Genomic DNA, 15,116 nt, shown 5'->3' on the forward strand with positions numbered 1-15,116 from the left:
ACCACAACTAGAGAGAAGCCCGCGCACCACAGCGAAGATCCCCCATGCCGCAACTAAGACCTGACAAGTCAAAAATAAAATTAATTAATTAATTAATAATAAATAAATCTTAAAAAAAAAATAAGGTGGACATTGTACCACTACCAAGTGCATTTAAAAGTGACATGTTTCTTCTGTGCTAACTTGACTCCCCTGAATGACCTAGCTAGTGAACTAGTCACGGTAACTTGGTCACCAGGCAAACCAAGCCTGCAAGAAAGGACACCAGTGTTCAAATTACCATGTTATTGGGCTTCCCTGGTGGCGCAGTGGTTGAGAGTCCGCCTGCTGATGCAGGGGACACGGGTTTGTGCCCCGGCCCGGGAAGATCCCACGTGCCGCGGAGCGGCTGGGCCCGTGAGCCATGGCTGCTGAGCCTGTGCATCCGGAGCCTGTGCTCTGCAACGGGAGAGGCCCGCGTACCACACACACAAAAAAATTACCATGTTATTGTCTGATCCAGTTTATTTTCAACATAAACATACAATCTCAATATGAGATGTCTAACTAAAGCAAGCACCGCCAACAAGGCCAAGAGAGCGTCTCCTGTTCCAAGGTTTAGGTTTTGCCGAGAATTCTCGATACGTGGAATAGCCCACACCAAGAGTCATTGCTCCCATAACAAAGCCTTGGGCTGCCACGTGCATGTGGGTCAAATAAACAGACATTTTAGTATTTCCCCTGCTCTTCAATCTATATAATCCATATGCAACGATTGCTGCAAAAACCTGCCATTCCAATGGGGACAAATGGTGCCTCTCTAGCTTTCTGGGTAAGTTTAGATCCTTGATCTTCATCATATGAAGAAAGAGAAACATCTATGTCGCTTGGCATAGTGATTGAAGAATCTTCAGACAATGACAAGACATCTCAGGCTCCAACTGGCTTCAAAAAGATTTTCTGGTGGTTTTTGTTTGTTTGTTTTTGTTTTCTTTTGTTTGGCTGTACCACGTGGCTTGTAGGATCTTAGTTCCCTGACCAGGGATTGAACCCGGGCTGTGGCAGTGAAAGCCCGGAATCCTAACCACTAGGCCACCAGGGAACTCCTGTTACCTCTCTATCATGAGTGTAGAGGTGAAGTTTTTGTACAAATGAGGAAGAGCAAAGTGGCATGACCCCCACCCTCTCCCTTGCCCCACGTCCGAGCTTTGGATACAAAATGTACTTGTCTTTCTATTTGAGGGTAAGTAAAAATCAGCCTTCCTATAGATTCTCATGTCTTCTTGTCTTTTTATAGAGTGTGTTGATGGTATCTGGAAAACAAGTCACAGTATGTCTTGTACACATCACCAGCCATTAGAGGTGTAAATATTTGCTTGTTCTTGACAAGCATCTGCCCATCTGCCCAGGCTCCCACTGTGAGAGTCCCCTGGTTTCTGAGCTGTTCTATAAGTTTGATCTTAGGGATGGTAGGTTGGTACATATGCAAAAAAAGAAAAGAAAAAATTGGGAAAAGATTCAATATCTCTTCCCATTTGCACTTCCTTCCCACATTTATAACGAATAATACCTTCACATCATTTAGGGGATACTTGCTAATAATCCTGATTGAAAAGCCACTTTAGGGAACTATACTCAATATTTTGTAATAACCTATAAGGGAAAAGAATCTGGAAAAAAAAGATATGTATATGTATAACTGAATCACTTTGCTGTACACCTGGAACTAACACAACATTGTAAATCAACTGTACTCCAGTTAAAAAAAAGAAAAGAACAGCCACTTTTTATTCTCTCACCTTCTCTATTCTTACTGAGGGAATTAAGTGAATCATCATTAATGGCAATTTGAACTTAAAAGATAACTTGAGATTTTGTGCTCTATAAGTAGGCCAGATTGTAGTCCTACATAAATTTAGTTATATTGAAGCTGGGGTTAAAACTTGGTTGTGCAAAAAATAAACAAACAAACTTGGTAAGGCAGTCAGTTTGAGTACATGCAAAAGAAAAGTGGGTTTTGATTTTTTTTTAATCTCTGGGAGAGCAACTCCTGAAAAATAGGTCGTTTTATAAACATTGTTGCAGTATGTTAAAAAGAGGAACACATATGATGAACTTTGTTCTAGTTTTATATTAAAAATATACTTTATGAAATAAAAATTTTTGTACTTTTTATAAATAAAAGTCTTTGTACGTTTTATAACATCTGGGACCAAATATAAAAGGGTTTATAAATGTATTATAAACCTCCTGCTGTTTACTAAGTGAGCACTTATATTTTGCACAGGAGTAACAAGTTATGACTCAAGTATCTGAAATGACATTTTATAGGTTGTTGACAGACTCTCTCTAATTGTTTGATATCATGCAGAAAAGTTTCTCTGTCACTTGGGTTGTGGCCATGGAACTTGGTTAACGTTTGAAACCCCAGAGCAGCGCTTGCTGGTAATAAGGCAAATCACGTTCAACCATTCACTTCGCCTCTGTTTATCAAGCATTTACTGTGTACAAGGAAATATTCTAGGTATAGCAGTGAGGATAAAGCGATGAACAAAACATCAAAAACATCTGTTCTCATGCAACTCACATTTTGTGCAGGAGGCACAGAAAATAAAAGGTTTTGAGCAGAGGTGGCATGATCTGGAAAAGGCTGGATTTTTGTTTGTTTTCGGTTTTGTTTTTTTTTAATAATCCAAAAAGGCAAGAAAGGAGAGAAAAAATATTAATATATAGAATAGGCAGGACAAATCAAAAGCACAAAATAGAGTGGAAGATTTAAAATACCAAGCACACTAGACACCCCGGATTCCAATCTGGTTCCACCTGTTTCTTTTGCAAACTTTGGACAAGATTCTTAAGCTCTTAGCACCTCCGTTTCCTCACCTTGAAAAGGGAGTTAATATGCCTGTCTATGAGGATTAAGTGTGTCAGGGTATGTCACGTGCTGAGGACAGTGCCTGGCATATTGTGTTTGTAAAATAAAATGAATCAGTATGTTAAATGTGAACAGACTACATGTTCCAACTAAGAGATTTTCAGACTGGACAAAAAACTAAAACCCACGTGTATGCTAGTTACAGAAGACACGTCCAACTCATAAAGTGCAGAAAGGTTGAAAGTAAAGACTGGAAAAAGATGGGGCTTCCCTGGTGGCGCAGTGGTTAAGAATCCGCCTGCCAATGCTAGGGGTCAGGGGTTCAAGCCCTGGTCTGGGAAGGTTCCACATGCCGCAGAGCAACTAAGCCCGTGAGCCGCAACTACTGAGCCCGCATGCCACAACTGCTGAAGCCCGCATGCCTGTAGTCCATGCTCCGCAACAAGAGAAGCCACCACAATGAGAAGCCCGCACACAGCAACGAAGACCAAATGCAGCCAAAAATTAATTAATTAATTATTTTAAAAAAAAAAAAAAAGAATGGAAAAAGACCATGCAGGTACTGACCAGAAGGAAAACTGATGTGAGAAGACTTTCAGGCCAATAAACACCCCAAACTATTCAGCTTAAAAGGATCAACTTCATAAAATAAATGATTCAAATAACAAATGGCTCAATTCACCAAGAAGAGATACAATTTTAAATCTGTACAACCATAATAGCATTAGCTCAAAGTATAGAAAAGGTTATGCTATTAACTTTCAGACATAAGTACAAGAAATACAAATACATCATTATAGTGGGAGATTTTTAATGCACTTTTCTCGGTAATTGATAGAATAGATTAGCAGAGAGTCAGGATAGAGGATTTGAACAATATAATTAACAAAACTGACCTAATACACAGATATCCAATAACTGCATGCTACACATTCTTTTCAAGCAGACATAGAACATTTCCAAAAATTGGGCATATCCTGGTTTTATAAAATGAATCTCAACAAACATCAAAGGATAGACATCATTCACAGTATGTTCTCTGAAGGCTGCAATTAAGCTGGATATCAACAACAAAAATTTAGAAATTAAGAAATATGGCTCTCAACTAACACAACATTGTATAACAACTATACCCCCTTAAAAAATAAAATAAAATGTGGCTCTCCGTATGGCTCGGTTACAGCATGAAGCCTGCTCAGTCAAGTTAGAAAGGCTCCCCACCCTTGTTATCACTCTGGCATGACATCAGGAAGAATCCTGTTAAGTTGGTTTAGCAGGAATCATCCATTCACCTTTGATTTTCCATCCACTGAGTCCCTCATTCTGCTTATTGGCTAAAAATCCCCAGCTGTCTTTACTGTATTAGGAATTGAGCCCAGCTCTAAACTGAGGTGTCTTTTCCCCGATTGCAATTGTTTTTTGGTTTTTTTTAAATAAAATCTGTTTTTACTGCTTAAAAAAAAAAAGAAAGAAATGTGGCTCTAAGTAACACATAGATTAAGGAAGAAGTCATTATAGATACTAGAAAATATATGAAACAGAACTGAGCCTTAACCTTAAAGTACATTCTCTATCTCCATTTTGGGGATGTCACTAAAGCCATGCTTATAAAAGGAAATTTAAAGCTTCCAATACATATTAGAAACAAAGAAGGCTGCAGATCAATGAGCTAAGCATCCATCTCAAGAAGTTAGAAAAAGAATAGCAAATTGAACCAAAGAAAATAGAAGAAAGGAAACGATAAAGGAAAGAGTATCAATTAATGAAACAGAAAGAATCACACATTCAACAGAGAGGATGAACAGAGCCCAAAGCTGGTTCCTTGAAATGATTCACAAGATTGAAAAACCTGCAGAGATTGATTAGGAGAGACCTAGACAAGAGGAATGGGAGATAGTGATTTTTTGTTTTTGTTTTTGTTTTTGGGGTTTTTTTTTGCGGTATGCGGGCCTCTCACTGTTGTGGCCTCTCCCGTTGCAGAGCACAGGCTCTGGACGCACAGGCTCAGCGGCCATGGCTCACGGGCCCAGCCGCTCCACGGCATGTGGGATCTTCCCGGACCGGGGCACGAACCCGTGTCCCCTGCATCGGCAGGTGGACTCTCAACCACTGTGCCACCAGGGAAGCCTGAGATAGTGATTTTAAACAACTCTTTTGAGAAGTTTTGCTGAGAAATAGGGTACTGGAGGTATAGGCCATGAAGTCAAGAGAAGACTTGTGTACATGTGGATGACCTTGCAGTTTGTTTGTTGTAGGGACATTTATTCATGTAACAAATACTTAGTGAGCATCTATAGTGCACCAGGTGTGGTCCCGTCACTGGGGGTTTATCATGATCATAAAGGGCTTGAGCCCAGAAGGCTCCTCGGAGAGCTGCTGTTCTAGGTGGGAGAGACAGACAGTAAACAATAAGCATAATAACAAGTCATGTAATGTTGAGAAGAGATACATGCAGTGGAAGTAAAAGAAAGTAGAGCGAGGTAAGTGGGCTGGGAGGACAAGTGGGTGGGTGGCTCCCGTGGAGACGTGGTCTTAGGGAAGAACAGAGGGTTCACTGTGCCCACCAAGGGGCAATACGGGATCAGAGGCAAGGGGGCAGGTGGAGGGGTGGTGAGGACTTGTGGAAATTCTCTTCTGCTTATTTCTGTATTTTTTTTTTAATAAATTTATTTATTTATTTATTTTTGGCTGTGTTGGGTCTTCGTTTCTGTGCGAGGGCTTTCTCTAGTTGTGGCAAGCGGGGGCCACTCTTCATCACGGTGCGTGGGCCTCTCACTGTCGTGACCTCTCTTGTTGTGGAGCACAGGCTCCAGACGCACAGGCTCAGTAGTTGTGGCTCGCGGGCTTAGTAGCGCCGCGGCATGTGGGATCTTCCCAGACCAGGGCTTGAACCCGTGTCCCCTGCATTGGCAGGCAGATTCTCAACCACTGCGCCACCAGGGAAGCCCCTATTTCTGTATTTTTGATTAAACTATTTCCCATGACTCAAAATACAGTTTGTGTTGTTGGTCTTATGCTGGGTGATTGGTGTAGAATTTCTTTTGCTGAAGCTCATTAAAGTTAGCCCCTCACCCTCGGCAGGGAGTCATTTGCTCTAAACTTAACTCGAATGCTCCTGAAGTCCCTTGAAGCCAGGGTTCCAGTTAGCAGAGCTCTCTGGTCCTAGAAACAACCTTCCGAGGGCTGCTATGGGCGGCCTTCCAGACAGGATTGCAGGAGGGGTGTGGGATCTTGCAGTGTGTAGCTTTAAGGCTCTGTTGCCCACCTGTCATGGATCCCGACTGTGGGTTCCGTTTCTTAATAGTTGAAATCGAACTGTTTAACTTAATCTTTAGAATTCCCAAAGCAATGACCTGCGCTTCTTCATGAGGTAAACATTGCAGCCCACGAGACCCATGGTTTGCATGCAAAACATGTACATGGAAATATTGGGGTTTTGTCTCTTGTTATGTAGGGCAAAGCGAGGTGCAGGATTAATTTATGTTTCTCACTCGCTAAAAACAAGAGGGAGATTTCGTTCCGAAAAGGCAACTGGAATTTAAATATGGGTCTCTGGATCATACAGACCTTGGTAGCAGAATCCTTATAGAGACGTTTTAGAAGGGAGGCGGACCCAGTATCCCCCTCCAATCCACACTGCGGTGCAGTCTCGCCACGCCCTCATTCCCGTAGTTTTCATGGTGGAGGGAGAATATGACTGGCTGACGACAGCATTAACCTTTACCACATTCTGCCTCTTCTCCTTTTCAGAGATGCCATCACAAAAATGAAAGATGTCTACCTAAAGAATCCGCAAATGGGAGACCCCGCCAGTTTGGATCACAAATTAGCAGAAGTCAGCCAAAATATAGAAAAACTGAGACTGGAGGCCCAGAAATTTGAGGTAGGAAAAAGCTGTGTGGAAAAGCTTTGTTGGAAAAAAAAGAAATAGAAGTGGGTGTAGGGGGTCACGAGATGCATATGGTTGTAAATCGCCAGCGTTTCTTTCCCTGCGAGAGATGCGGCTGGAAAAATCAGGTGTCTCACGAGTTATGATAAAAGGAAAAAGACACTGTCATCCACTGGGTGTTCAGCTTTTCAGCATATCCTATTTTAATGGTGTCCCTTACAAGGGACGCTATTTAAGGTCATATTTGTATACCGTGTTCGTTGTTTTTTTTTTTTTTTTCATCTAAGTGTTTCACTTAAGTTGTTCTGCTTCATCTCCTGTTGACAGTGGGTATAATTGGGAATATATAGTTGTCCATCATCTCAGTGAATCAAAAAGACAATTTTTAAAAAACCATTGATACTTGTAATTTTCTTGGAATGTCTTTGCCTGGCTTTGGTATCAGTGTAAAAGTTTTCAAAATATATTCTGGATGCAAATTCCTTTTCAGATCTATGATTTACAAATATTTTCTCCCATTCTGTGGGTTGTTTTTTTACTCTCTTCAGGGTGTCCTTTGAAACACAAAAGTTTTATTTATGTTTTTATTTTTTTGGCCATGCCACACGGCTTGCAGGATCTTGGTTCCCCGACCAGGGATTGAACCCGGGCCACGGCAGTTAAAGCACCGAGTCCTAACCACTGGACCGCCAGGGAAGTCCCCAAAAGTCTTAATTTTGATGGAATCAATTTTTTTTTCTTCTGTCACTTGTGCTTTTGGTATCATAGCTAAGTGACCAGTGCCTGATCCAAGATCACAAACATTTATGCTTATGTTTTCTTCTAAGTTTTATAGTTTTAGCTTTTATATTTAGGTCTATGGTTCATTTTGAGTTAATTTTTGTATATGGTTGAAGGTAGAGGTCCACCTTCGTTCTTTTTTACGTCGTCCCGGCACCATTTGTTGAAAAGGCCTTTTCCTCCTTGAATTGTCTTGGCCCCTTTGTCGCAAATCAATTGATCATAAATACAAGGGTTTACTTCTGGGTGGGGGTGGGGGGGAACATTGAAATATGTTATTGTTCTTTCAAAGCATCCATTATCAAAAGATGTTATATGTGAAAACCAATAGGAAACACACATAAGAAATGAGGAAGAAACACAAATAATAAATCTTTTAAGGAGGGAGCGGGGCACTCAAAAGCTGTGGGCAGAAGGCTTCTTTTTCCCCTCGAAATGTAAAGACTACAGAGCCTGGAAAAATAAATTAGTAACTGAGCATTCCAACCAGAATAGATTATTTCTAGCAATAAAAGGTCAAATATGGCTTTTTTCATTCTTTCTAGAATCTGTCAATAAGGTATTAGCATTTGAGATTTTAGAACCTAGAAATGTCCTTTTCTGATCATTTTGATTCTTTTACACTATTTCAAATGTTGCTGAAGATACTTTGATCTACTTTGATTTCCTATGTATGAGTTTTCTTCACTATTTAAAAAAAGAAAAATGTTACACTCCTTAACGAAAATGGGAAGTGTGGCTTTCAAACTGAGTCATGGCTTAAGTGTGGCAGGACCCTCATGTTTCCCAGTGTGACCTCATGGTCACAGAATTCTTGGAACCAGAAGGAACTAGAAGTGACTTAACCAAAATCACACAGCTGCTCAAAAAGCCCAGGAGTATAACGGAGGCCAGTGTCTTTCTGCCACATTATGAGCAGTGGCTAAATATAAGTTTGCCTGTACTTCTCCAACTCTGCCTTTGAGTACATTTATACAGTCAAGGCACACAAACTGGAGACTCTGCCCCCACGGGGTCCTTCTCCAGTCTGCTTCAATGACCAACGAGCAGCCCAAATTTGGGGCCTGAAGCCTGCATGGTCAGGCCCTCAGCTGAGCTCAGACCAGTCTTTCATGGCTTCTGTTTGCAGGCCTGGCTGGCCGAGGTTGAAGGCAGACTCCCAGCACGCAGCGAACAGGCCCGTCGGCAGAGTGGCATGTACGACGTGCAGAACGCCCCAGCCGTCAACAGCTGCGCACAGGATCGCGAGAGGTACAGTATCTGTGCGGCGCCTGCTGTTGTTTGGCTTTGTATTTATTTCTCGATTCTGGAATCAGAGACGAGCCCAAGGTACCTGTTAGATCCCAAGCGTCTGTGATGTTTCCCACGGCGCAGGTGTCTAATTCCCCGTGGATGGTGCCCGAGCCTGCGGGGTGATTGAAGACGGTCCTAGTTAAAACCGTCGGGGGATGGGGACGGGGGCGGGTTGCAAGCACTTTGCTCCCGCGGGGGCTGAATTCAAGTCCTCGCTGGGGTCAGTGGCTATAGTTGCTGTGTGTCTTGCTTTCTTGAGCAGCCCGGACGGCAGTTACACGGAGGAGCGGAGTCAGGAGAGTGAGGTCAAGGTGCTGGCCACGGATTTCGACGACGAGTTTGACGACGAGGAGTCCCTCCCCGCCATAGGGACGTGTAAAGCTCTCTACACGTTCGAAGGTAACACTGCGTGTCACCTAATTCCCCCCCTTTTCGTGAACTGTCTGAGTCACTCTGCTCTTTCTGTGATCAGGCTTTCTTTTGAAGTCATCCAGAACTTTCCCTCATTGCTCTTTTGCTCTGCCCGTGGTATTTGTGTTTATGATTACGATCTGGTCGATGGCTGTATAGTTTACTGTACTTTCGGACAACTTTCAGTGAGCTTCACTGAAGCAGATAGTATGGAATAACGATTACTTCATCCATTCATTCAATACTTAGAGAACTTCTGTCCCGTAAAGACCCCTGAAAGGGTGGGAGGCAGATGGTATGTTCTGGCAGCCACCTTTGGAGGAAATAAAGCAGACACACGGAGAGAGAGGGCCGCCTGCAGTATTCACCAGAGGATGGGTACAGAGTGATGGGGGATTCCCGCGAGGATGAGATCACTTCCTTAAGGGCATTTGGAGAACTCTCCGTGCTGAAGTGTGTCAGAGGCACGGGCACTGCCAGGCATGGAGCGAGGAAGGCATGGGGTTCGTATGGCTGGTGCTCAGGTGTCTTAGGTGGTAAGATGAGGGGGTAGGCGGTGCCAGTGGTGGGGATGGGTAACAGAAACATCTGGGTTTTATCTGGCAGACGTCAAGAAGCTACTGAAAGTATTTGAGCAGGTTGTTGACACAAGCAGAGCTGTACCTTGAGACATTTAGTGTATGTGTAGGATCAGTTAGAAGACAGGGAAATTGGTTAGAAAGACTAGCCTAGTGTTTCCTAAACTGATGAGTCTTGAAACGGCATCTTGCAGGATGCTGATAAGGATGATGTGAAAGAAGCAATCAGAGCTCAGATCATTTTCAGAAGCCCTGGGATAAATGGATTTCTTTACCGTAGGACTTTTTTTTTTTTTCTTTTGGCCACACCTCACAGCTGGCAGGATCTTAGTTCTCTGACCAGGGATTGAACCTGGGCCCCCTGCAGTGGAAGTATGGAGTCCTAACCACTGGACCACCAGGGAATTCCCTTTACTCTAGGACTTTTAGAGCCTTTAATAAACTAAATATTCATTGTGACAAAATAAGAAAGAGAAGTACCAGGTTAAATGTTCCCGGTTTTACTTCACGTCTACACCATCCCTCTCTCCGCCACGCCCACGGTACCGCTATTAACAGCCCCCTAAACAGTCTGCCTTTCAGGACACTGCTTGAGCGATGGCGGCTAGTCTTTTGATATTGTCTTAGCAAATGGCGTTCCGGGCCTTGATTAAGGAATGGACACAGAGATGCTGCAGCCAATAAACAAAGAGGGGAGGAAATCACAGATGATCCCTGAAGTTGCATTCCTGGGATGATGGAGATGGCCATTGAAAGGGGAAAGTGGGAGGAGGATCTAGTTTGGGAGGAAAAACAGTGAGTCCGGGTTCACCCCTATCGCGTTCCACGTGCCCGGGTACCATCAAGGTGGAAATGGGCTTCAGGCAGAAGGCCAAGTGGAACCTTACCTCAGACGAGAACCAGAACAGGAGAAAGAAAAAAGTCGGGGTGCTGTGTAAAGAGATGTAATTGACGCCATAGGAGTACCTTCAGGGAAGAGTAGAGAAGCGGACCCAAGATTTCCTCTGCGGAAAATACCTCCTGTTCTGGGAGGGAGGAACGAGAAGGCTCCCAGGAGGAGTTAGAAGAGGGTCCTAGAGAGACGCAAGGTAAGGACCTGGAAGCTTCTGTGTGGGAGGAGAGCAGAAGGGTCAGTGCATCCATCTTTTCCTACACTTGTTTCCTCGTTGCAAAGCTGTGCTCTCAACCTGGATTTGACAAGAAACCTAAAATACTCTGATATTGCTTTTTCAGGTCAGAACGAAGGAACCATTTCAGTAGTTGAAGGAGAAACACTGTACGTTATAGAGGAAGACAAAGGGGACGGGTGGACCCGCATCCGGAGAAATGAAGATGAAGAGGGTTATGTCCCCACTTCATACGTCGAAGTCTATTTGGACAAAAATGCCAAAGGTGCTAAGACTTATATTTAATACAACTTAAAAAAACCCAAAAAAACAAAAAACTTTAAAACATTGGAGTTGTTTCTCCCCACAACTATGACTGTTACAGGCAGTTCTTCAAAAGACTGGATGGGGAGCATCGCAGTTTCTTTTAGGGACGAGGTGGACTTTCAGGCATCTTACACCTGAATTTCCTGGGCTGGTTTTGACGATAATCAAGTTTCACTTGCTAATGACATTTTACTTGGAAAGCTGCCAGCTGCCAATGTACAACTGTGTCCTTTGAAATCTGATAAACATTTCTTCTTGGGCAGCATCTGTAGATAACCGAAAAGTTGCCTTCTAGCTTCTAATCCGTATTTCTGAATCTAAAAGTCCGTGCACATCCTAGGGCTGCAGAAGACCAGTTCTCTTATTTATATGTAGTATCTGCCAGAAGTTGAACTACCTTAGAGTGTTACACTTTGTAACTTCATAAACTGAACTACGCTAGTGTGTTAAATTTTACAGTCATTCACTTCGAAGGAAGTCATCAATGAAGTATAGAATAAGTAAAGAATAAGATTGGTACCAAAAGTGTGTATATTTCCTTAAACATGTTTAAGATAATTGTTAGATCACCGTGTTTTCAGGTTATGTCTATATGATCCTAAACAACCAACTGAAATATGGAAAACTTTGGTCGATCAACCCGTTGATTTTTACATATGACTACTGATCTTCCCTCCTTCTGCCAATTGACAGAGTTGATCAGATGTGGTAGTGCTGTTTAGATAAACTTACATAAAAACAGCTCACTTCATTCTGTTCTGTTGGGGGTTTTGTGGGAGGTGGAGCTGTATTCCGCTCATACGTGCCCAGGTGGGGCTGTGAATAGACCCTTGTAAGCAACTGCTTCTACACACAGACCCCAGCACGTCGCTTTTCAAGGGTTTTTGGTTTGATTTCTAATCATTGGCATCTTTAAGACCCAAAGTGTGAATTTACTGAAAATTGTTTTAGAATTTCTAGCTCGTTTTATGGTTCACCATCTTAAAAGAATCTGGGTCACATGGGGATTTGCATTTTTAAATTGGCAGGATAGGTAGTGAAATTGGTGACATGCCCAATGGTTGTGCTCATTTCTAGAATCTTCCCTGAGATCACAGAGAACCAGCTAGAAGTGAGTCAGAATAAAGGTATGGGGTTGAGATTCTCTTTATTTGGCTTTGAAAATTATTTATTCATGTCCTTCCTACTCTTAAATAGGAAATTAGCTCCTTGCCTTCTACACTGTGGGCTCCTTTTAGAACGTCAGATCAATTTAAAGCTGATTTTAAAACTGGCAGCAGCACCTCAGGGGTCTAGGAGCTGGCAGGAGTTACGGGGGCTGCTGCAGAGTCTAGCAGAAAGCTCTCGTACGTCTCCCGAGGGCCGCCAAGATGGAATTTAGTAACCTTTATTTAATGACTGTCTGATTTGTTTTGTTTTGTTTTTTGCGGTACGCAGTCCTCTCACCGCCGTGGCCTCTCCCGTTGCGGAGCACAGGCTCCGGACGCGCAGGCCCAGCGGCCATGGCTCACGGGCCCAGCCGCTCCGCGGCATGTGGGATCCTCCCGGACCGGGCCACGAACCCGTGTCCCCTGCATCGGCAGGCGGACTCTCAACCACTGCGCCACCAGCGAAGCCCTGACTGTCTGATTTTTAAAACACTTTTTATTTTGAAATAATTATAGATTCTCAGGAAGTTGCAAAGATAGCGCAGAGAGATCCCCTACATCCAGCTTCCCCCAGTGGTTGCATCTGACACAACTGTGGCCCAATATCAAAAGCGGGAAACCGACCCTGGCCAGCCTGATTTTTTTAACGTATAATTGTGTAATTCAGATTTCTTTTGCTTTATTATGCCTTTGCTGCCGTAATATTGATAAAGCCACTCACCCTGACCCCAGACCTCTCAGGAGAATCATTTGTTCTTCCTTTTAACTACGGCAGCAAGAAAGTCAGCTGACCACGGGGATTTAACGAGCAGTAGGTGGTCACAGCTTTGGGCAGGTAACCAAGTGGATCCCTAAGATATTCAAACCTAACCTTTCTATCCTGTGATGAACTCATTTCCAGACTGTGAATTATTGGAGACAGCAAACTAAGCACTGAAAAAGTCATAAAATGAGGCAGGATAACATTAGTCTTTTAAAAGCCTGACTTGAAAAGTACGGCATTCCACGAGGTTGGTTGGTGTTGTTTCTTTAGTTTTTCCCCTGCTCTTTCAGGAAGTAGCTCAGCTGGCTTTCGGGGATGGGACGGGCGATTTGGGCACATCAAGTATGATCATTATTTTAGGTTGTATGCCTCAGTACCTTTACCAGATGAATCTATGTACTAGCGACTCAACAGTGAAAGATATTTTGTAGTTTCAGGTCCATCTAGTCAATGCACAGAGGATTAGCAAAAGTCTTGATTCCCAGAGAATCACAAATTTCCGTTTCCACCCAAAGTATACTTTATGTACTTCCAACAGTTATCTGTTAAAATAAAAGTAGCAAAGTCTCAGCTTGTGTACAAAGTTTTCTCCTTTTGTTTAGAGATACACTTAGAGGTTAATAATGTTATGTCGAAGCCTTCCTTCCCTGCCTTGTTTATAAATCTGTTCAGCCTGCTCCATAAACACTGCCCTCCCCTTAAGCCCATCCCAGGCGGGCGGGGCTGCTGCTTTCCAAGGCCCATAACTCAAAAGGAGTTGTTTTATTGTCAGTAATGCCAGTGCACTTTTCTGTGTGTGTGGTGTCTACCATGTGACTATTTAATAATTGCCAAAATAGTTAGACTAGAGTAAGTTCCAACTGGTCAACTGAATTGTGACTGTCCTCTTTTATGGTTTTGGTTTTGTTTTTTTTAATTGCTCTCTGTGAAATATATCCATAACTGCCCCCCGCCCCAATAGATTTGTATATACTGCAATAGAAAAACTAAAAGGATTACTTGAATTCGTTGTTTTAATGTTTTACTCTTCTTTCTGTTTGTTTTATTGGTGATTCTGATGTCTAATGACCTTTTTGTTTTTGTAACCGCTGGGGGAGCTGGAAGGACGGTTACAGTGGTAGCTAGGTCCCCTGCCGGCTGATCCACACTTGAGTTTATTGTAGACACTTGGGTTCTGAGTAAGTTTTGTTTGAATATGGCCAACGTGACTGTTTCTCTCTCTCCTTATCTTACAAGAAAAGAATCTGTCTGGCACCTTTTAGTTGTACCCTCGTATCTGCCTCTCTAATAAACGTTATATTTTTCTCAGTGTTGTGTATTTTAAATGATTTTCCACCTTTCCGAGAAAATTATTCTGTGTAATCCGAGTATTTAACTCTTTCGTCTTCAATAATGGGGAATTTTCTAGCCAAATGCTTTTCCAAAAAAAAAAAAAAAAATCCTACCCTTTCCCCCTTTTATATGATGACACCTCTGTTTCTCACCCTGTGTTCACCTCCGGGCTTGAGGAGTCTGTCTCCTGTTTCTCTTCCGTCCCCTCAAGATGAAGAACTTTCACTGTTTATTGCTGAGTAAACGCTGAGTGACAGATTTTCCTTTTCACCAAAGATGTCGCCTTTTACTGCCAAGGAACTGAGAGTGTCAGTCGGAGGGAGAACCAGGCCTTTGGGCTCCCGGCGTCCTTCTGGGAAGCTGGTTTCTTTCTCTGTCTCAGAACTCAATTTATGAGAAAGATGAGTTCGGGTGCGTGGGTGCATCATCTCCTGGGCGGCTTCTCTTACCCCTGAAGGAAAGACTAGCTGCTCTGATTGCAGATAAAACCGTGAAAGTTCCTCATCTCCGACTCGCCCTGTGGTAACCCATTGCTCTCAAAATGCTCCCTCCCCTCCCCCCTCCCCAGGGCGGTGCAGAGTGCCCGCCCCTGACCTGCTGCAGCCGCTCTAACAGCCTTTTCCTTTCTCTGTCTT

General features: G+C 43.1%; 1 protein-coding gene and 1 pseudogene across 8 annotated transcripts in view; one reads left to right on the forward strand and one right to left on the reverse strand.

Moving 5' to 3' along the window:
- Nucleotides 1-15,116, forward strand: part of FNBP1 (formin binding protein 1) — a 137,755-nt gene that overhangs the window by 119,614 nt on the left and 3,025 nt on the right. For 3 of the 7 annotated variants that reach the window (XM_082624234.1, XM_082624237.1, XM_082624239.1), the window contains 5 exons: nt 6,605-6,737; nt 8,653-8,774; nt 9,076-9,215; nt 11,039-11,197; nt 12,316-14,457. In XM_082624234.1, coding sequence (XP_082480360.1) covers nt 6,605-6,737; nt 8,653-8,774; nt 9,076-9,215; nt 11,039-11,197; nt 12,316-12,347 — 586 coding nt within the window. In that variant the 3' untranslated portion in view covers nt 12,348-14,457. Of the gene's footprint in view, nt 1-6,604; nt 6,738-8,652; nt 8,775-9,075; nt 9,216-11,038; nt 11,198-12,315; nt 14,458-15,116 lie in introns of those variants that run through there. The other 4 variants (XM_082624235.1, XM_082624238.1, XM_082624240.1 and 1 more) reach the window with 2 other exon arrangements.
- On the reverse strand, nt 543-2,057 carry LOC309801716 (HIG1 domain family member 1A, mitochondrial-like; annotated as a pseudogene). Its single transcript has one exon. The product of its transcript is annotated as an HIG1 domain family member 1A, mitochondrial-like (transcript).

Source organism: Mesoplodon mirus (assembly GCF_964341445.2).
Source record: "Mesoplodon mirus genome assembly, chromosome: 1".
Lineage (NCBI taxonomy): Eukaryota > Metazoa > Chordata > Mammalia > Artiodactyla > Ziphiidae > Mesoplodon > Mesoplodon mirus.